At 35.2% G+C, this 22902-nt stretch overlaps 1 protein-coding gene across 1 annotated transcript in view; it reads right to left on the reverse strand.

Moving 5' to 3' along the window:
- Positions 1–22902, reverse strand: part of CCDC102B (coiled-coil domain containing 102B) — a 178182-nt gene that overhangs the window by 11139 nt on the left and 144141 nt on the right. Inside the window, exon 7 of the mRNA XM_032872257.1 lies at positions 8200–8409. Within this exon, the coding sequence (XP_032728148.1) occupies positions 8200–8409 (210 nt within the window). The remainder of the gene's footprint in view (positions 1–8199; positions 8410–22902) is intronic.

A 22902-nucleotide genomic window follows, 5' to 3' on the forward strand; every position in this document is an offset into this window, starting at 1 on the left:
TATATCAGATCAATTAGATTTTAAGCCAAAGACTATAATAAGAGATGAGGAAGGACACTATATCATACTCAAAGGATCTGTCCAACAAGAAGATCTAACAATTTTAAATATCTATGCCCCTAACGTGGGAGCAGCCAACTATATAAACCAGTTAATAACAAAATCAAAGAAACACATCAACAATAATACAATAATCGTAGGGGACTTTAACACTCCCCTCACTGAAATGGACAGATCATCCAAGCAAAAGATCAACAAGGAAATAAAGGCCTTAAATGACACACTGGGCCAGATGGACATCACAGATATATTCAGAACATTTCATCCCAAAGCAACAGAATACACATTTTTCTCTAGTGCACATGGAACATTCTCCAGAATAGATCACATCCTTGGTCCTAAATCAGGTCTCAACCGGTATCAAAAGATTGGGATCATTCCCTGCATATTTTCAGACCACAATGCTCTGAAGCTAGAACTCAATCGCAAGAGGAAATTTGGAAAGAACCCAAACATATGGCGACTAAACAGCATCCTTCTAAAGAATGAATGGGTCAACCAGGAAATTAAAGAGGAATTGAAAAAAATTCATGGAAACCAATGATAATGAAAACACAATGGTTCAAAATCTGTGGGACACAACAAAGGCAGTCCTGAGAGGAAAATATATAGCGGTACAAGCCTTTCTCAAGAAACAAGAAAGGTCTCAGGTACACAACCTAACCCTACACCTAAAGGAGCTGGAGAAAGAACAAGAAAGAAACCCTAAACCCAGCAGGAGAAGAGAAATCATAAAGATCAGAGCAGAAATCAATGAAATAGAAACCAAAAAAAACAATAGAACAAATCAACGAAACTAGGAGCTGGTTCTTTGAAAGAATTAATAAGATTGATAAGCCCCTGGCCAGACTTATCAAAAAGAGAAGAGAAAGGACCCAAATAAATAAAATCATGAATGAAAGAGGAGAGATCACAACTAACACCAAAGAAATACAGACAATTATAAGAACATACTATGAGCAACTCTATGCCAACAAATTTGACAATCTGGAAGAAATGGATGCATTCCTAGAGACATATAAACTACCACAACTGAACCAGGAAGAAATAGAAAGCCTGAACAGACCCATAACCAGTAAGGAGATTGAAACAGTCATCAAAAATCTCCAAACAAACAAAAGCCCAGGGCCAGATGGCTTCCCAGGGGAATTCTACCAAACATTTAAAGAAGAACTAATTCCTATTCTCCTGAAACGGTTTCAAAAAATACAAATGGAAGGAAAACTTCCAAACTCATTTTATGAGGCCAGCATCACCTTGATCCCAAAACCAGACAAGGATCGCATCAAAAAAGAGAACTATAGACCAATATCCTTGATGAACACAGAGGCTAAAATTCTCACCAAAATACTAGCCAATAGGATTCAACAGTACATTGAAAGGATTATTCACCACGACCAAGTGGATTTATTCCAGGGCTGCAAGGTTGGTTCAACATCCGCAAATCAATCCATGTGATACAACACATTAATAAAAGAAAGAACAAGAACCATATGATATTCTCCATAGATGCTGAAAAAGCATTTGACAAAGTACAGCATCCCTTCCTGATCAAAACTCTTCAAAGTGTAGGGATAGAGGGCACATACCTCAATATTATCAAAGCCATCTATGAAAAACCCATCGCAAATATCATTCTCAATGGAGAAAAACTGAAAGCTTTTCCGCTAAGGTCAGGAACACGGCAGGGATGTCCGTTATCACCACTGCTATTCAACATAGTACTAGAAGTCCTAGCCTCAGCAATCAGACAACAAAAAGAAATTAAAGGCATCCAAATCGGCAAAGAAGAAGTCAAACTATCACTCTTCGCAGATGATATGATACTATATGTGGAAAACCCAAAAGACTCCACTCCAAAACTGCTAGAACTTGTACAGGAATTCAGTAATGTGTCAGGATATAAAATCAATGCACAGAAATCAGTCGCATTTCTCTACACCAACAATAAGACAGAAGAAAGAGAAATTAAGGAGTCCATCCCATTTACAATTGCACCCAAAACTATAAGATACCTAGGAATAAACCTAACCAAAGAGACTAAGAATCTATACACAGAAAACTATAAAGTACTCATGAAAGAAATTGAGGAAGACACAAAGAAATGGAAAAATGTTCCATGCTCCTGGATTGGAAGAATAAATATTGTGAAAATGTCTATGCTACCTAAAGCAATCTACACATTTAATGCAATTCCTATCAAAGTACCATCCATTTTTTTCAAAGAAATGGAACAAATAATCCTAAAATTTATATGGAACCAGAAAAGACCGCGAATAGCCAAAGGAATATTGAAAAAGAAAGCCAGAGTTGGTGGCATCACAATTCCGGACTTCAAGCTCTATTACAAAGCTGTCATCATCAAGACAGCATGGTACTGGCACAAAAACAGACACATAGATCAATGGAACAGAATAGAGAGCCCAGAAATAGACCCTCAACTCTATGGTCAACTAATCTTCGACAAAGCAGGAAAGAATGTCCAATGGAAAAAAGACAGCCTCTTCAATAAATGGTGTTGGGAAAATTGGACAGCCACATGCAGAAAAATGAAATTGGATCATTTCCTTACACCACACACGAAAATAGACTCAAAATGGATGAAGGACCTCAATGTGAGAAAGGAATCCATCAACATCCTTGAGGAGAACACAGGCAGCAACCTCTTCGACCTCAGCCGCAGCAACATCTTCCTAGGAACATCGCCAAAGGCAAGGGAAGCAAGGGCAAAAATGAACTATTGGGATTTTATCAAGATCAAAAGCTTTTGCACAGCAAAGGAAACAGTTAACAAAACCAAAAGACAACTGACAGAATGGGAGAAGATATTTGCAAACGACATATCAGATAAAGGGCTAGTGTCCAGAATCTATAAAGAACTTAGCAAACTCAACACCCAAAGAACAAATAATCCCATCAAGAAATGGGCAGAAGACATGAACAGACATTTCTGCAAAGAAGACATCCAGATGGCCAACAGACACATGAAAAAGTGCTCCATATCACTCGGCATCAGGGAAATACAAATCAAAACCACAATGAGATACCACCTCACACCAGTCAGAATGGCTAAAATTAACAAGTCAGGAAATGACAGATGCTGGCGAGGATGCGGAGAGAGGGGAACCCTCCTACACTGTTGGTGGGAATGCAAGCTCGTGCAAGCACTCTGGAAAACAGCATGGAGGTTCCTCAAAATGTTGAAAATAGAACTACCCTATGACCCAGCAATTGCACTGCTGGGTATTTACCCTAAAGATACAAACGTAGTGATCCGAAGGGGCACGTGCACCCGAATGTTTATAGCAGCAATGTCTACAATAGCCAAACTATGGAAAGAACCTAGATGTCCATCAACAGACGAATGGATAAAGAAGACGTGGTATATATATACAATGGAATACTATGCAGCCATCAAAAGAAATGAAATCTTGCCATTTGGGACAACATGGATGGAACTAGAGGGGATCATGCTTAGCGAAATAAGTCAATCGGAGAAAGACAACTATCATATGATCTCCCTGATATGAGGGAGAGGAGTTGCAACATGGGGGGTTAATGTGGTAGGAGAAGAGTAAATGAAACAAGTTGGGATTGGGAGGGAGACAAACCATAAGTGACTCTTAATCTCACAAAACAAACTGAGGGTTGCTGGGCAGAGGGGGGTTGGGGGGGGTTTATGGACATTGGGTAGGGTATGTGCTATGGTGAGTGCTGTGAAGTTTGTAAACGTGGAGATTCACAGACCTGTACCCCTGGGGGAAAAAAAATATATATATATATATATATATGTTTATAAAAAATAAAATTATAAAAAAACAAAAAACAAAAAACAAAAAAAAAACAAAAAAAACAAAAAGAATCTATCTTTGGTAACTTCAGAAATTCTTGGGGAAAAGAACATTGTTCTGCTCAACCACACCATCCCACTGACTTTTGTTAAAATGTACACAAAATCATGGATGTGTCTCTAAGTTTTATGAAATAACTAAATTATCAATTCATAAAAGACATCCAATGTAGCTTAATATTTTGCTACAAAGAAGACATTTTTCAAAATGAATTATTTTCATTTTTATATATAAAATATATCCCACCTATGAAAGGGTTAAAAATTTCCATATATCCAAAAGTCTCTATAGTAATACACCTGTTTTACTAATCACTATATTAAAAATTAAAATTTCTAATGTAGCTCAGGAAGTAAAGCTATGTAAGAATAGTTAAAGAAAAACATGAAATGACCCTATCTAATAACATCAAATTATGTTATTCTGTATTTAAATTATTATTTTATAACATTTTAAGGATATTTTTATTCTTAAATTATTCAATAATATTATGAGCAAAGAGGGTTTCGAAAGAGAAATTGTGAATGAGGAAAAGTTAACAAATCCATAGGTTTGCTTACTAAACCTCTGAATGAAAATAAAATATTTCTGAGGGTAAAGTTCCTAAATAAAATAAATGTCATTCCAACTCAAGGAATAGACATCAGAAAAAATAAATTCATTAGGAATTGACTTTGATGGCCTTTCCACTCTTAGATTAATTCATCATTTTCCTGAGACACATCAATTACCACTCTGTCACATTAACTTTCTGAAAATGACCCAGAGTGTGACCTGAAGGAAGGGATTCAGTTGCCAGAATGATTTAAGAAAACAAGCCTCCAAAAAGCTTCATGAGAGGCATGTTGACTGGTTTATGGGGCTTTACCCTGTAGAATATTGACCACTTTTTCCAATAACTTTTCACTTGAAGAAGTATTATTTGGCATGGAGAATACATATATTGCATATCAACAGAGTTGAGGCTTTCCAAGTAAAAAATCAGTCTCACTTCAATAAAGTAAATAAAATAAATCAGCATTTACAGGATAGGAATCATATTTAGGAAAATGGTTGGGAATTACAATTCTACTTTTCTCTATTATAGCAAAATCAGGACATAGTTTGATAAATGTTAGCTTATATGTGTTTGTTTCCATTTTGGTTATTTTGTTATGTCTTCTCACGTTAGAGTGGACACACACCACTTTTCCCTTCTCTGTCCCTCATTTGTCTTCTCTTTTCCTCTTCTCTCTGTCCTCCTAAAAGTCCCTGGAAGGGAACAAAGGGAGGAGGTGAGGTGGAAGTAAAAGCTCAGAAGAGATTAGAATTCTTGAAGTCCTTAAAGCTTCCTTTTCCTTTCACCAAGCCCTGGTGAAGATGTGCTTTTCTTAATCACGTGATTTACCAGTCGTCTTGATAATTCCTTCTGTCTGTCTCTCCTAGGCACAGTCCCACCTCTCAAATGTTCGTACTGATCAGTAAGTTTCCAGTCTATTCATTAAAAGTTCAGGTGCACTGCTGGGTTTTTTTAATTGTAAAAGATTGATGCGCATAGAGCCTCAACATGGGACATAAAAACAACCACAAGATGGAGGTTCATGTGATGAGATCATTCGTATTAAGGAGAATCTTTGTCCTTAAATTAACAGTACAACTTATTTTTTTTTTAAAGATTTTTACTTATTTGTGAGAATGAGACAGTGTGCATGGGGGGAGGGCAGGCAGAGAAGCAGAGTCTGCAGGGAGCCCAATGTGGGGCTCTATCCCAGGACCCCAAGATCATGACCTGAGCCAAAAGTCGACGCTTAACCCACTGACCCACCCAGGTGCCCCAACAGTGCCATTTAAAATGAAAAGATACTTTCTTTAAAAATTTATTCCCTATAATACTAAGGCCAAAAAACTGCAAAAATGTATGCAAAATATAGCATTGTATATTTCAAATATATATGTGAAATTCTTCCCCTCTTGAATAAGTAAGAATTTATAAAAAAAAATTCATTGAACAATGAGAATGTTAAAGTTCAAGAAATTAACACAATATATTGATTTGGTGATTTCTGTGAAAAGCAGGCAATTTTGTGTCTGTCACAGACACTTGTTAAATGTGATTAGATATAAAGATAACATAATAAGACTTTACAACTCTGTCAGAGAGTGATAACTGACTGGTTACTGTTTTGTTACATGTCAGCACCTATTTCCAGTGTCACTTATATATAGAAATTATATTCACATAGATATATGCTGCTTCTACATGGTAATTACATACCTGTGTATACAGGGTACCCTTACATGATACTTAAATGCCTAATTTATATACATATAAATTAGTTTTTATCAAAATAATGTTAAAATTACAATTTGACTTTATATTATAATAGAATCTATAGTATTCTCTGGACTTAGGCATGTTTTATATGCAGCTTGGTTCATCTGGCATTTGGGGACATTTAAATCTTGATCCCAGAGGGGATCTCTGTGGCACCAAGGATTCTGACCTACAGCTGCTCTATGCTAAGTAATTATTTTGGTCCAAGTAGTGAGTCTGAATTCTTAATGAAGAGCATAAGAATAATCAACACCTCTTCCTGGTCATCAAGATAATATATACTTAAGGAAGAGTTTTCTAACTGATGAACATACCCATTGGTTTGGTTAGACCTTCCGGAATCCTGAGTTTCCAAGTTCTGTCTATTCCTAAGATGAAGAACTACACTTGTCCCAGAGAGCCCAGGTCTGGACTCTGTGTCCTGTCAACCGGACATGCCAACTGACATGTATATATATATGTATATATACATGTCAGTTCCAAACAGTCCCCAGTCAGCCCTCATATTTCCTAACTGACATGCTTTATAGTATAACATTTTGATGTAACTAGAAAGGAATCAAAATGAACTAGAATGAATTGCTTCCTCTGTGTTCCCATTTTACTTTATTATCAATCAACATGTTATACTACTGATAATAATTTATGTATTTATCTCCCTATATAGACTTTAAGCCCAGGCTGGGCAGGGATTACGATTCATTAATCTTCGTATCAGTCAGCTTCTACAGCAGTGACCAGACACAGAGTATAATATAAAGGCTTGCTCTGCTCAAGTGAGTCAAACGCAAGCAGGTATTTTGATGATCAAAACTTGTTTCATAATTGAAATAATTCTGTACTTTCACAAGTAGAAATCTGCACAAAAACAGATTTATCAGTTGTATATGTCAGAACCAAATAGACTATTAGGGCTGGTTTCTGAATACATATGATGAGAATTATGATTACTGACTATAATATTTCACTTCAGATATCCGTACTGCCAAGTCACGGAATTCTAATGTGATTTAATCTTGCATTTGCAATTAATCCCTCGAACAGCAAAGAATAAGGAAAAGTGATATGGGATTCACTTTTTCCGGCCATTTAGGTGTTAGAGCTCCTGTGAGTATGAACTATTTATATAATTAAAAAATATGAACTTATCAAACTCACTTTTAATTCACTGTTAAAGAGATTGAGTGAAATAACAGAATTGTGCATTAAGATACTATAGGTACTTTAATGGAAGAAATAGAAACAAGATGTAAATGTTTTCCAGCATGTTGACCCTAAAACACACGAACTGCAACTGCCATTAAGAGATTATTTTTTAAATATAAAAACTATTTATTTTAAAAAATCCTATCTATAGGATTTAACAATTCCAAAAACCTGAAGTTCTCAAAATCAGAGGGTGAATTTAATTCTAGTTCTAATATTTATATTATAGCCTATAAAAGCTATTTGCCAAATGATGCACTGAATTGACTCAAAAATAATTTCTCTGAAACTAAAAACGAACCGGAAGAAAGTAAACTTCAGCTAAACTGAAATGTTTATGCAGGTGCCGTCACTACTGACAAACGCTTACTCCACAGTTGCTCAAACTAATGGAGAAATTTACTTATTGAGAAATAAGATCAATTGCTTGAAAAATACTGAGACAAAAGTATAAAAGGAAACAAAAAACACAAAGATCCCTTTGGTTTTTTCTTCCTTTTGGAAAAGACTGAAACTGTCAGATTTGTCCTATTCTAACATTTTCATACAAAATATTCATGTTCATATTCATATTCATATTCAAAATGTTCATATTCATGAACAATGTTATTCTACCTTACAGTGACAGAGAGAGCAAGTGATCAGATGTTAAGTAACACAAAAGAAAATATTCAGATTGGGAGGTGGGTAAAAGGGAGGCAGCAGCCACCAAGCATCAGGGAGGCATGTGTAGTGAGTGAGAACACTGCTTCCCGGAGGAACCCATACCTTGCTTTGTTCCTGCAGATCAATTTGTGATGTCTTGAAATCAGAACTTTGAGAGTTTGCGCTGAATCTGTTTTTCCCATCCAGGAGCTCTTCCATTTCTTTCACCTGAGCCTTGAGTTTTCTATTTTCTTTTTCCAGTCCTTGCTTTTCTGTTTCAAGTATTTCCCTCTTGTCCCACTCCAAGATATTTTCAGCCTGCAATCTCTCTAGCTAAACACAGAAAACACAGAGAGACAACATGTAGCACTTGTAATTGCCAAAAGGCAAGACACCCAGCAAAAAAGCCCCCACTAACAAAGGTTCACAGATACGTAAGTATAATTTTTAAAAGGAAACCATATTTGTCTGAAAAGTTGTGAACAACACAAAGGTCCTAAGACCATGCCATGCCCTAGATCAATAGAGCTTTCCTCCTGGCTCATGAGACTATGTCTATGACCATACAGACCATATTTGTCAAGTAAATATATCAGGTGAAAAACTAAGGTAGCCTGCCAACAATCTCCACTTAAATGGTGAACATTTATCGATTGAGAAGGTGCAAAATAATTTCTTGGGTAATTCTGGATGCATGGATATAGCTCATGTATTCATTCAGTCATTTATTTATTTATTTATTTCCTGTACCTTTCAAGTTCCACATATTATGCTGGTCATGGAGAACAAAGAAAAATGAATGTAATAGAATAGTATAAATTCCACAATTAGAGTACTGTAAAATAAAGTCAAACACACAGAATAAGTAGTTAATTGGATTTCTAGGGAAGAGAGGTTGGCAACCACAGCCAGGTGGCCAAATCTGACCCATTCATTTTGGTATATTCCATAATGGTTTTCTTTTTGAAAAAAAATTTTAAGTACTATTTCAGACACATTAACATTATATAAAATTCAAATTTCAGTGTCATAAACACAGCTGTATTGTAATGCAACCACATTCATTGGTTGCTTATGATTGTTTTCACACTAACAATGGCAGAGTTGAGCTGTTGGGATAGAGACTGATATGACCAGCAAAGCCTCCATTATTTACTATCTGGCCCCTTACAGAAAAAGTTTGCTCACCTCTGCTTTCACCCCATGGTGCCCAACCAAGGCTGCACATGAGATTCTCCTGGAGAAATGTTTACAATTGCCAGTGACCAGAACCTACCTCTAGAAGTTTTTGATTTAATGGATTAGGGTAATTTTAATGTCTCCCTTGGTCAGTTTTTCTTATTTTAACATTTTTTTAATTTAGACTTTAAGACACAATATCAAATGTGTTAATTTTATGGAGTTTTATTATGTTAAAAAGTTGTTCATTCTTAGAACGTGGTTGAATTGTGTTTGCCCGTTATGATTTTTTTTTCTTGTTTTGGATGTTTTAAGTAGAAATGATTAGTAATTCTTTCAGCTCTAAAATCTAATTCTCAGCACTGAATTCTAATCCTGATTTACCGCTGATTCTGTGGGTAAGATTAATCTGTTAACTTCAAATCCCCAATATGGTCAATTTATTTCCCAATGTGACAGGGTTTGTGGAAAGTAAAAATTAATTAAATAGAGAGGAAAACATTTTACATAGCAATATTCTACTTAGAGAAGAAATTGTGGTAATATAATTTGGGAAAATAATTATACAGTTATTTCTTCCATAAATTTGGGCATACGTATATCCAAATGTCAAAGTAATTTCATGGCATAAATCTAATGGTGAAGCCATTCTTCACAGTAGAAAAACAACTGGAACATAGTCCTGATTCTGTCACTTTCTCATTGGCTGAATCTGATATATGTTTCTTCTTTCTGTTCCTGTTTTTAAATAAAATTAAGACCAGGACACCAGATTCATCGAATTTGTGGAATTATAAGGACTGAAAGAAATCAATTATTCTAAATGCCTTCTGAACCATGTAACATGATTAAAATAGGAGACATTTTTAGATTGTTAAAATAAAAATTGGATATTATTTATTTTTACATTGTTAGTTCCAAATGGCTTGACTGAAGAGTATTGATTAGTATTAGACTATTATAAAATATTTTTCATGACATTTTAAATTCTAAAAGACAAATCAACTTAATCAAAATCAACTTAAAAATGTCATACTTTAAAAAAAAAAAGAAAAATGTTAGACTTCAAAACATCTTTGGAAATGGATTTGGTTAAAAAATCTCTAAAGTCTGCTTTTTCATGTACATAAAATTGTACCATTATTGTAGAAAATGTTCTGTTCCCAAATCTAAGAGAAGCTCTGGCTTCTAAAAAGCAGGAAACAAAAATTACAATCTTGGGACTAGACCTTGTTTATCAATTAGATACAATAAACTAAGGGATCAAATTTTATTTTATTTTATTTTATTTTTAAAGATTTATTTGAGAGACAGAGCGTGAGCCTGTGCATTCAAGTTGGGGAAGAGGGGCAGAGGGAGAGAGATTGGATCTCTGCTGAGTGAGGAGTCTGATGCCAGCTTGATCCCAGGACCCAGAGAGATCATGACCCGAGCTGAAATCAAGTTGGACACTCAATCCACTGAACTAGTCAGGCGCCCCAGGGATCAATTTTAGATGATGTGGTTTAACATGTAGGGGATCTATTTGGGAATACGAGGTGAAAACAGTATTTCAAAATCCAATTACCAACATGTCATTTTTTTAATTATTAAGAATAATGCTTAAACTTTTTGATATCATCACATCACTTATCAGAATGAAAATAATAAAGCTATCACAAAAAGTCATTAACTTGGTGATGAAAAATTAATTTTAGGAAAACATATGTATTTCTGGCCAAGGACAAATATGTCATGTCAAGGCTTTGTGAAACTGTAGGCATTTAAAATAAAATTCCTAAGTCAATTTCGTACCTGATAACAGATTACAGGTAGAACTCAGATTATATATAAGTAACAGATGGTTTGAATGAATAAACTCCAAATATTTAAAAATAATAATTAAAGGAAGGAATGATTTTATCAGTTGTAACAACAAATCTTAAATAATGATATCTGATTATTTGCTATTTGCAAGTTATTGACAGAGCAATTATTTCATAAATTTATGTATACAACACACAGCAAAAAAGTAAAGGTTATGTAGAAATTGGAGCATCATAAATACTATAAACAGTTTTATTTCTGTTTTCATTTTACAAAATTTTTTCTTATATGTTATTCTTTTCTAAGAAACATATGAAAATCTATTAACATTAAAAAACCCATTCAACTGAGGGGAGCGTGGGTGGCTCAGTCAGTTAAGCCTCAGACTCCTGATTTCCTTGATTCTGGCTCAAGTCATGACTCAGGGCTGTGAGATCTAGCCCACACCTTGGGCTCTGCCCTCAGTGGGGAGTCTGCTCCATATGCCCTCTCCCTCTGTACTTCCCCCTGGCTTGTGCTCTCTTTCTCTCTCCAAAATAAATAAATCTTAAAAGACATTCAACTGAATGCAAGATAAAAAGAAAGGAAAAATCAGGTATTATTTTAAGCTTTCAGAATTTATTGTAAGCAATTCTAATAGTCATTATCAAATTGAAATAGAATTCCATTTATTTGCTTTTAGTAATCAAGAAAAAAATCCTAAAATATTTTCATTCTATTTTATTCTATTTATTTTATTCTATTTTCATTCATACCATGAATTTTCACTAATAGTAGGTATTATTGTTAAATAAATTTCAGGGAATATGGGAGTTATTGAAAAAAATGTTTTCTAGAATTTTTAATGTGAAAATATATTCTCTAAGGAGTAATTGGTAAAATATTTTTTTATTTAATGATTCCAATGTTATGCATATTAAACATGGAGAATAGGGGCACCTGGGTGGCTCAATCAGTTAAGTCTGCCTTTGGCTCAGGTCATGATCTCAGGGTCCTGGGATCAAGCCCTGCATTGGGCTTCCTGCTCAGTGGGGAGCCTGCTTTTCCCTCTCCCTCTGCCTGTGCTCTCTCTCTCTCTCTCTCTCTCTCTGTGTCAAATAAATAAAGTATTAACAAAATAAACATTGATAAAAATATGTAAACACCCAAACAACTATTCAAGTGTTTAACAAAAACTATTTAGTATCTCTTACATAAGAGGCACCAAATAGTCTATTGACAAAATACAAATATAGGTATAAATTGGGCATAAACTCATATGAGGGGTGAAACCCCTTGAGTGCTGTTAAGAAAGTCCTGAAATAAATGAGGCAATCAGAGGTTATTTGAAGGAATAATATACAAGCTGAAATCTGAAGTTTAAGAAGTCAAAGAGGCAGATTCAAGGCAAGAATGTTTCAATAAAAGAAGCAGGAAATAGGTTTGAACATTACAAGAGCCAAGAGTTCTATTATGAAATATTAGGTGTAGGGTAGAGTATGATATGAAATCTAGACAAGCAGGCAGTGGTTCCTGAAAGTAAATGTGAACATAAGAATTATCTGAGTCGCTTGTGGAAAATGTAATATTGCGATTATTCCCAAAGATAGAACTATGGGGTCATTTCTAAACATTTTCATCTCACTCAATGTTATTGCTGCTTAATGCTATTGAAAGAACATCAAAGAGTCTAATCAACACAATAACTAGAATGCAAGTTTATGAACCCAGAGCCATGGCCATTTTGTTCATCAGTCTGGACCTGACACATGCTATTTAAATGATCTATAAGTTCTGTTGGAGGAAGGAGAAGCACACAATGGTAGTCTCTAGGAAAGAGCCTTCCTAGGTTTCAGTTACAACAATGAGACACAAAGCAAAATTAAGAAAGCATCCTGGAAGAGTCAGTTATTTAGCTTATCGTACCCAACACTGGTAGGATTTCTTAGATTTACTCTTAACTCATTGCTCTTGGCATCTCTCCACTGCATTCTGTGGCAGGTAAATGCACTGATGTAGACAGAAGACTTCCAGTAGAACAACCTATAGTTGAGTCCCAATCCTCTTTATCTTGAAAGCCTCCATTTTTTTTAATAAAATATGAAAAATATTTCCTACAGCCTAGTGTTGTAAGGCAGAAATTATTTTATTTAGGGGAAATATTTATTCCAAACTCAAATATTTCATGTGATTTTTTTTTTTTTTTTCCTAAAGAAATAAAACAGGGACGTCTGGGTGGCTCAGTCAGCTGAGCATATGCCTTCTGCTCAGGTCATGATCTCTGAGTCCTGGGATCAGGACTACGTCAGGTTTCCTGCTCAGTAGGGAGTCTGCTTCTCTCTCTCCCTCTCCCTCTGTCCCTCCCCATTGCTCATTCTCTCCCTTTCTCTCAAATAAATAAATAAAATCTTTAAAACTTAAAAAAAAAAGAAAAAAATCATCAGCCAAATCAAATAATGACAGATAAAAATAGTCTCTTAATTTTTTATATTTTATCAAGATAACAATCATTTTGCAAGTGGACCTTGTTAACTGAGAAAACCTCCAACAGAATGTACTATGTAGCATTCTGCAGGCTCGTGAGGAGTCACCTAAAACCATGTGGATATTCCAATAATATATTTGCAAATATTCAGAATTTTCATTTCAGACAAGTCAGCCATAAAATCACATTACAAACTGTGATTTTGGAAGTAAGAGGCAAAAGGCAGGAAGCTTGCTATTTCCTAGCAATATGAGATTATTACTGAGGATAATATATTTTTCTTGTAAAGCTATATATGCTATTTCTTATCCTTACAATAATCCTGTAAATTTGTACTTCCTGCCATGAGGAAACTGGGGTCCTTAAGAGTAGAAGTAATTCTCAAGGAAGGCAAACAGTCCAAGCTATGGTTCACCTATAGTTCCTCCTTGGTTCCAGTCCTGAGCTCATTATACCCATACCATGCTAACAAATTAGCTGTTAATATATCTATATGCCTTTGCAGTTGTACCCACCATATTTTGAAACCATTGTACTACATTACAGCAAAAGTATGTTTTCTTTTGATATATTTTGGGGTTTTGATCTTGTTTCATCTTTCTCTACTAAGAGACTAATTCAAAAGAAAAACAATTCTGTAGACTCACATTAAAAAGTCTGGCAACTCAAACCTAATGCAGTGTGCATATTACTGATGTCATCCCACCCCAGGGTCTTTTAGCACTCTTTCTCTAAGTCTTAAAATCACCAATAAGAATTGCATAAACTCTCTCCTAAATTAAAGTCTACTTCCCACCTGCCCACAGTTAAATATAGCTCAGTGATAGCTCACACCCTCTTTTACCAGAAGTCAAGAGAACAATAAATGATTTTAGTAAGGGGCAATGTCACATGTATTTTAGTTACTTTAATTTCATTTTAAATATTTGGAGAATTTCAAAAAGTAAAGAGCCATCCCCAGAACTAATTTGAAATAAAATGTGTGCCAAAGTTAAATAAAAGAAGAGGAAACCACATGCAAAAGAAATAATCTAGATACAGACACTACACCCTTAAAAAATTAACTCAAAATGGATCACAAATCAGATGTAAAACACAAAACTGCAGAACTTCTCAGAAAATATATAGCACAGGAGAAAATTTAGATGACCATGGATTTGGTGATGGCTTTTTAGATACACAGCCAAAGGCATGATTCATGAAAGAAACAGTTGATAAACTAGACCATGAAAATTAAAAATGTCTGCTCTGTGAAAAACAGTGTCAAGATAAGCCTAAGACTGAAAGAAAATATTTGCAAAAAACATATCTGACAAAGGACCGTTATCCAAAGTACACAAAGAATTCTTTAAATTCACAACAGAAAAAAACTCATTTGAAAATGGGTCCAAGATCTACAGATAACAGACATCTTACTAAGAAGATATACAGATGTAAAATAATATATGAAAAGACGTTTCACATCATTCATCATCAGGAAAATGCATATTAAAACAACAGGATGGCACTACACACCTATTAGAATGGTGAAAATCCAGAACACTGATACCATCAAGTGCTCGTGAGACTCTGGAGCTACAGGAACGCTCTTGCATTGCTGGTGGGAATGAAGAAGAACATGGCCACTTTGAAAGAGAGTTTTATGGCTTCTTACAAAACTAAACATATTCTTATCATACTATCTAGTGATCATGCACCTTGGTATTTGCCCAATGGAACTAAAAACTATGTCCGTACAGAAAGCTGCACAAGAAATAAAAAAATAAAATAACAATATATAAATAAGCCTAAAAAGCCATACTAGGTTGTCTCCTGTAGCTTTATTTATAATTGCCAAAACTTGAAGCAACCAAGGTGCCCTTCAGTAGGTGAAGGGATAAACTGAAGGATGTCCAGACAAGGGAATATAATGAAGCCCCCAAAAGAAATGAGCAATCAAACCATAAAAAGGTGTGAAGGAATCTTAAATGTGTGTTACTACAAAGCCAATTTGAAGAGGCTTCATACTGTAGGATTCCAACCAAATGGCATTCTGGAAAAAGAAAAATTGGAGACACTGAAAAATAGTAATGTTTTTTAGAAGTTGTAGGGGGTAAAAGGAGAGGTTAGAGATAGGGAAGAATAAGCAGATGGAGCAAAGAGATTGTTCAGGCAGTGAAAATATTGTATATGATACTGTAATGATAGATGCCTTATGTAATTGTTCAAATCCATATAATGTATAACATCAATACTGAACCTTAATGCAAACTATGGACTTTGGGTGATAATGCCGTGACAGTGTAGTTCATCAGTTGTTACAATGTGCCACTCTGTGATAGACTTGATAATGGGGGAAGCTATGCATGTCTGGGGTAGGAGGTATAAATCTCTATTATTTTACCCTCAATTTTGTGATAACCCTAAAACTTCTTCAAAAAATAAAACTGAATAAAAATTTTTTAAAAAAGGGACCTTTTCATATTTTGGACATTCATCCTTTACCAGATGTATGTTTTACAAATATGTCTTTTTTTTTTCTTTTTTGGCAGAGAGAGATCACAAGTAGAGAGGCAGGCAGAGAGAGGGGGAAGCAGGCTCCCTGCTGAGCAGAGAGCCTGATGGCAGGCTTGATCCCAGGACCCTGAGATCATGACCTGAGCCGAAAGCAGAGGTTTTAACCCATTGAGCCACCCAGGTGCCCCTGTTTTACAGCTATGTCTTACTAATCTTTGACTTGTGTTTTAATTATCTTAATAGTGTCTTTATAGCAAAAGTTATAAATTTTAGTGAAGTACAAATTAACTTTATTTATTTATTTATTTATTTTTTTAAGGAGGATAGCCAAAGGAAAAGGAACCTTCATGTACTACTGGTGAGAATGCATACTGGTGAAGACACTGTGGAAAACACTAAGGAGACTCCTCAAGAAATTAAAAATAGAATTACCATATTACCCAGTAATTCTACTACTGGGTATTTACCCTAAGGAAATGAAAATCCTAATTTGAGGGGGCCTGGTTGGCTCAGTGGGTTAAAGCCTCTGCCTTCAGCTCAGGTCATGATCCCAGGGTCCTGGGATCGAGCCCCACATCGGGCTCTCTGTTCAGGGTTGAGTCTGCTTCCCCTTCTCCCTCTGCCTGCCTCGCTGCCTTCTTGTAATCTCTGTCAAATAAACAAATAAAATATTAAAAAAGAAAAGAAAATACTAATTTGAAAAGATATATGCATGCCTATGTTTATTGGAAGATTACTTACATAACTAAAATACAACAGCAACCCAAATGTCCATCAATAGATGTATAGATAGAGAAGATGTGGTATACACCCCCCCACTGGAATATTACTCAGCCATAAAGGTGAATTTGCAACAACATGGATTGAGCTAGATGGTATCATGCTGAGTAAAACAAGTCACCCAAAGAAAGATAAATATCATGTGATTTCACTCATGTGTGGAATTTAAGAAACAGATCAAATGAAATAACAAAGGAAAAAGAGACCAAAAATTACAGATTCTTAAATATAGAGAATAAACTGGTGGTTGCCAGAGGGGAGGTTGGTGGGGGAGGGGAGAAACAGATAAAGGGGATTAAGAGTACACCGACTGTGAAGAGCACTGAGTAATGTATATAATTGCTGAATCATTATATTGTACATCTGACACGAAAACAATATAAGTTAATTATACTTCAATAAAAAAGGAGGCAAAAATATATATCCTTGATTGAACATGAATCAAAAGCAATGTAAGCTAATTACACAAGAACACAGTATCTATGTATAAATAAGTCAATATATGTTAAAATGACAAGGAATATACATGTATAAAGACTTTACTTATACTCTGGCAGAGAAAGCTTATAGATTTCACAAGTAAAAACTCTAAATGGGTATTTTGGACCCCTGATTTTGCAACAGCCAGGCAGTCTAAAAAATTCTTACTGGTGTTACAGAATTTCACACACAAATATTTTCTCCATTTCACTGTAGAATCATTGAAAAATGATGTAATAATCACCTATGAATAACCTAGTAGCTGTTAAGATTTAAAAATATGAATAATCACACGTTGTTATGTTAAACATAGAAAATTGTTTTATGAGAATGTCCCAGAAAACCCAGAGAAAAGCCATAATCTAAAAACAAAATAGTGAAAAGATGCTTTTCTGCCACTCTTCTGCCAAGCTTTCTCTGCTGCAGTGGATTTCTTACAAACTTGATCAGGCATGAACTTTACAGAAGCATGACTTCCAGAACCTGAGATGTGAAACGCAGCAGAGGGTTTAAAATGTGGATCTTCTTCCAGTAAGAACAGGAACCAGAGGTTTATATAAGGTGTTTAATGGGACTTAATTTTGCCATGGGTTAACTGCATCCTCACGTGGGCTCTATTACTAAGAAAATTATGTAAACACACAATCCTTAGCAAGACCTGCATTAGGAAAATAAATACATTATAAGAAAGATGAAATTAAGCAAGCTATGAAAGGTAGACTTTCTTTATCTTCAAAATCTCTCCTAAAAGTAAATGTAGACAAACAGGGCGCCTGAGTGGCGCAGTCAGTTGTCTCCAACTCTTGGTTTTGGCTGAGGTCATGATCTCAGGGTCGTGAGACTGGACCCTCCACTGGGCTCCATGCTGAGCGTGAAACCTGTTTGACATTGTCTCTCTCCTCCCCCCTCTGCCTCTCCAACCCAGCTCTTGTTCTCTCTCCCTAAAAAAAAATTGCCAACAGGTCTTCTCAGAGATTTTGATAGTTCTCAGTATCATTTTACCTAGAACGTATACTGACTAATTGCATGTACTCTGATAGTTCAGATTAAAGAGAAAGTTAACTTTAATTATTAACACTGAGCTATGAAGGGAAAAAAAGTGTAGATATATTTTACAGGAGAAAACGGTAGAAAAGTACAACGATGTAAAAATGAAACAGTGTCACGTTTTTACAAGCATCCCTACATGACCACTTTACATCAAGAATGACTTGGTCTAACACATTCATGTTTTAAATATGCTTGCTGCTTTTTAATATCTGATGTGGGGGGAGATTTGACAAAAGAGATTTGACAGAAGAGATGAATTCTTAAAAAAAAAAACAAACAGTGAAGAATAAAAATTAGTCTTCTTGATCAAGCCAGAATTACACCACCTTTTTTTCCCATTAAAATTAGTGTTCATTCAAAAGATTAATTTTATAATGAGGCAAGTTAATTCCTCCCATTCATCTTTAGCCTGAAGCCAGCACTTTTTACTGACTCCTCCATTCATTAATGGCATGCAATCACCAATCTGTTGACAGATCAACTGTCCACATGTGCGTGGCTCTGATTCAGGTCTCTGCTTCGATTACTCTATCAATCATTGCACAAATATTGCTCTATTTATTACTTACTATATACAAATATTATGCATATAAATATAAATTTTTGTTTGTGTATATATACTTGATTGATTTTATACCCAGCAGTATCTTTAAACTCTCGTGAATTATGTTTTGTAGACTACTTTGTATTTTCTAAATAGGTAATTATATCATCTGTGATAATTAATTATAATTTTGTATCTTTCTAATTCTTATACTTTTATTAATTTTTCTTCTTTTGTTGAGCTGTCTGGCATCTGGAGGAGAATCTTAAGCTAAGAAAGTGATATCATTGGGGCGCCTGGGTGGCTCGGTGGGTTAAAGCCTCTGCCTTCGGCTCAGGTCATGATGTCACGATCCCGGGATCCTGCGATCGAGCCCCGCATCTGGCTCTCTGCTCAGTGAGGAGCCTGCTTCCCTCTCTCTCTCTGCCTGCCTGTCTACTTGTGATCTCTGTCAAGTAAATAAATAAACTCTTAAAAAAAAAAAAGTGGTATCAGGGTATGCCTGGATGGCTCAGTGGGTTAAGCGTCCAACTCTTGATTTCGGTTCAGGTCATGATCTCAGGGTCGTGAGACTGAGCCCTGCGTTGGCTCCATGGTGGGCATGAGGCTGCCTAAGATTCCCTCTGCCCCTCCCCATGCAGGCCCCCAAAGCTCTCACACTCCCTTCCTCTCTCCCTAAAAAAATAAAGATGATACTCCATCATTAAATATTTTCTCTAAAATTTTGCTATTCTATCAAGATGTAAAAATCCACTTTCATTCCCAGTGTGCTAAAATGCTTTTCCGTAAAATCATGAAATAAGTTGTAGTAACTGTTTTTATGTGAATTTTGAAATAACCACATAATTTTTTCTTTTAGAATGTTTAATGTGCTGATTTATATAATAGATGATCTAATGTTAAAATATACCCTTTATTCCTGTGACAAACCAAATTGTTTTCACTCACTATCAGATTAAGACTACTTCTGTTTGGTTAATATTTTTGCCACTATATTTATGTGTGAGAATGATTGTCATTTTCCTTTCTTGTATTATTCCTGTCTAGATGCAATATTAACATTAAACTAACACAGTGGATAAAGCTGGAAAGTTTTTCCTCTTTTTCCTCCTGGAATATGTTCTATAAAATTGGAATTATTTACTTTGAATGGTAGAACTTACCATAAAGTGTCCTGATACTGGAATTTTATTGTAGGAAGAGTCTTAATTTATTAATTTTTAATTTCCTTTATATGATGTTATAAATCCATTTAGGCTTTCTATTTGTATAAGAGTCATACCGGGTAAAGCTGTATTTTTCTGGTCAATAACTTATTTCTTGTAAGATTTTATTTTTTTTAGCGTCATGCCTTCCTAGTGTTTCCCTTTCTTTGTGAATCTCTGCTCTACCTAAAGCTGTGTCCTTTTTTTGTTACTATTTTTTTCTAATTAAAGCTCTTGATTAATTTTACTTAAGTTTCATTTTAGTTTCTTTTTTCTTTTTTTTGAAGAACCAACTTCTGGCTTTGTTTACTATCTCTATTACACTTTCTAAATATATTATTAATTCCTAATACCATCTTTCCTTCTTTCCATGCCCATTTTTATTTTTTGTGCTAGAAATTAGCTTGTTAATTTTTTTGGTCATTGTTATTTTGTTACCCTAGGTACTCCCCAAGAAGAAGCTATACAATGGGATTAAAAAAGCAATGACTTTATTGGGAGGAATTAGTATGAGAGAAAATGAGGGGGGAGCCAGGAGAGTCAGGGGGCAGCTGGACTGCAATCAGTAATGACTTAGATATGGAGGTGGGAGGGGAAGAAGGAAGGTTGGATGAAATCATCTTAGATGTCAGTGTGGTCCAAGGAGAATTAGGTGAGGCCATGGAGGAGCTGTTAAGTCAAAGTCACTAGTGAGGAGGTCACATCTCCCCAAAACAAGGAGACTGCCCTCTGCCTGAGTAGTCTGTGAGAAGTGGGATCTTAACTGCCTGATTTCAGAGTACAGCAGCTGGAGTTCTGGGTTAATTACATTCCCTGTAATTGAGATCTGAGAGTCACCATCCCATGGTAGACATAACTGTTTCCTAATATAGTTCTTGATGTTATAAATATCCCTGAATTTTGCAGCATCCCTCAAGATTTCAGGGCTTTTATCTTTCAGTCTTATATTCTGTTAAATATCTTTCTTTGGCCTATGAGTTATTTAGATGTCTGTTTTCCAATATTCAAACAGTAGCTTTCTTAGTTATTTTCTGTAATCAATGCTATAATAAATGCCCACCCATGGTCAAACAATAGTGTCTTTCGGAATCACGCAATTTAGAGCATGACCACATGCTAAATCCCTATCTCTCCATGCAGCCTCCAAAAATCAGCAGTGGGAAAAAATAAAATCAGTCATTCTGCAAATAGAATTAAAAAACTTAGTTTAATAGAAACCTTGACTCACAAGAGTTAAAATATATATCTGAGAACTGCAAAGTCCTCTCTGGAGACAATGCAGGAGCAGAGTCAGAGGGGAATTATGCATAAGAGGGAACACCAGCTAGGGAGGACTCCCAGCAGAGAACATCACATCACCCTTCAGAGGGAGATAATAAGAGGAAACCTCACCTGGAGGACCAGAATACTAGCTACTGTAAGAAATGTAAGAAAGCAGCTGAGAAAGTATGAAAGATAATAGCTTTCAGTCCTGAGGTGGGACCACTTATGGGGGAACTATACCCTTTAAAGTAGGGTTGTCATTTGGATATTTCTAGGATAAGAAAAATTGGAAAGCAAGAAGTTGCTATTAATGCTCCTATCAAAGAATCAGAATACAGATTAATCTGCATTCCTCTACCTAAAATCTTTAGTTAAAAGCAAACAAACAAACCCAATCCTTTTAGTGTATCAACCAAAGGGAATACTCTAGAACTAAGAAATTAGGTACATAACCCCCACACACTCTTCATTATTGCACCATTTCCATAAAACCACCTATCATTATTTATTCTTGCTTGCCTAGGAAAATCCTACCCACTTTGTCACAAACAGAAAAAAGGAATGCAGTATCCATGCAAAACTACTAAAAGTAGAAAATAAAATAAGAATCAGAATTTTTCAACTGCTAAAAAACAAATAATCCAATTTTAAAAATGGCAGAAGACATAAACAGAAACTTCTCCAAAGAAGACATCCAGATGGCCAATAGACACATGAAAAGATGCTCAACATTACTCATCATCAGGGAAATGCAAATCAAAACCACAATGAGTTATCACCTCACACCTGTCAGAATGGCTAAAAACAAAAACAAAACAACATTCACAAGAAAAAAGAAGTGTCGGTGAGGATATGGGAAAAGAAGGGACCCTCATGCACTATTGGTACAGACACTGTGGAAAACAGTATGGAGGTTCCTCAAAAAATTAAAAATAGAGTTACCCTATGATTTAGCAGTTGCACAACTGGGTATTTACCCAAAGAATATGAAAACGGTAATTCAAAAGGATATTTGCACCCTAAGTTTACTGCAGCATTATTTACAATAGCCAAACTATGGAAGAAGTCCAAGTGTCCATCAATAGATGAATAAATAAACTGGTGGTATATACATACAATGGAACTTTGAATTGCTGAAAAATACTTCTTATAAAACCACCATCATGACAAAGAAAAACTATAATAATACCACACTCCAACATGAACTATATCAAAGCAAAAACAAAAATATGTAAAACCATAATATAGGATACATGTAAACTAACAAACTGTGTATCATATTGATTATGTAACCCAGAATATAGTCTATTAAGTGATTCTGAACACAAAACTCTCATTCAATATCCAGTGGGATATATTCTCAGAGCAGTAAGGGCTGCATGGAAATCTTAAACAATATTTAAGAGGATTATTTTGGGTCATAGTACTGATGTTGTGAGTTTGTAACAATTTTACATATGTTGTAAGACAAAGCAAATAACTTTTTATATTAACCTTATTAAAAAAGAAACAAAATTTTAAAAAGAGATAAATAAAAAATTAAGAAAATGAGACATGTA

The sequence above is a fragment of the Lontra canadensis genome, unplaced genomic scaffold (genome assembly GCF_010015895.1).
Source record: "Lontra canadensis isolate GAN:19392208 unplaced genomic scaffold, GSC_riverotter_1.0 scaffold44, whole genome shotgun sequence".
Taxonomy (NCBI): Eukaryota; Metazoa; Chordata; class Mammalia; order Carnivora; family Mustelidae; genus Lontra; species Lontra canadensis.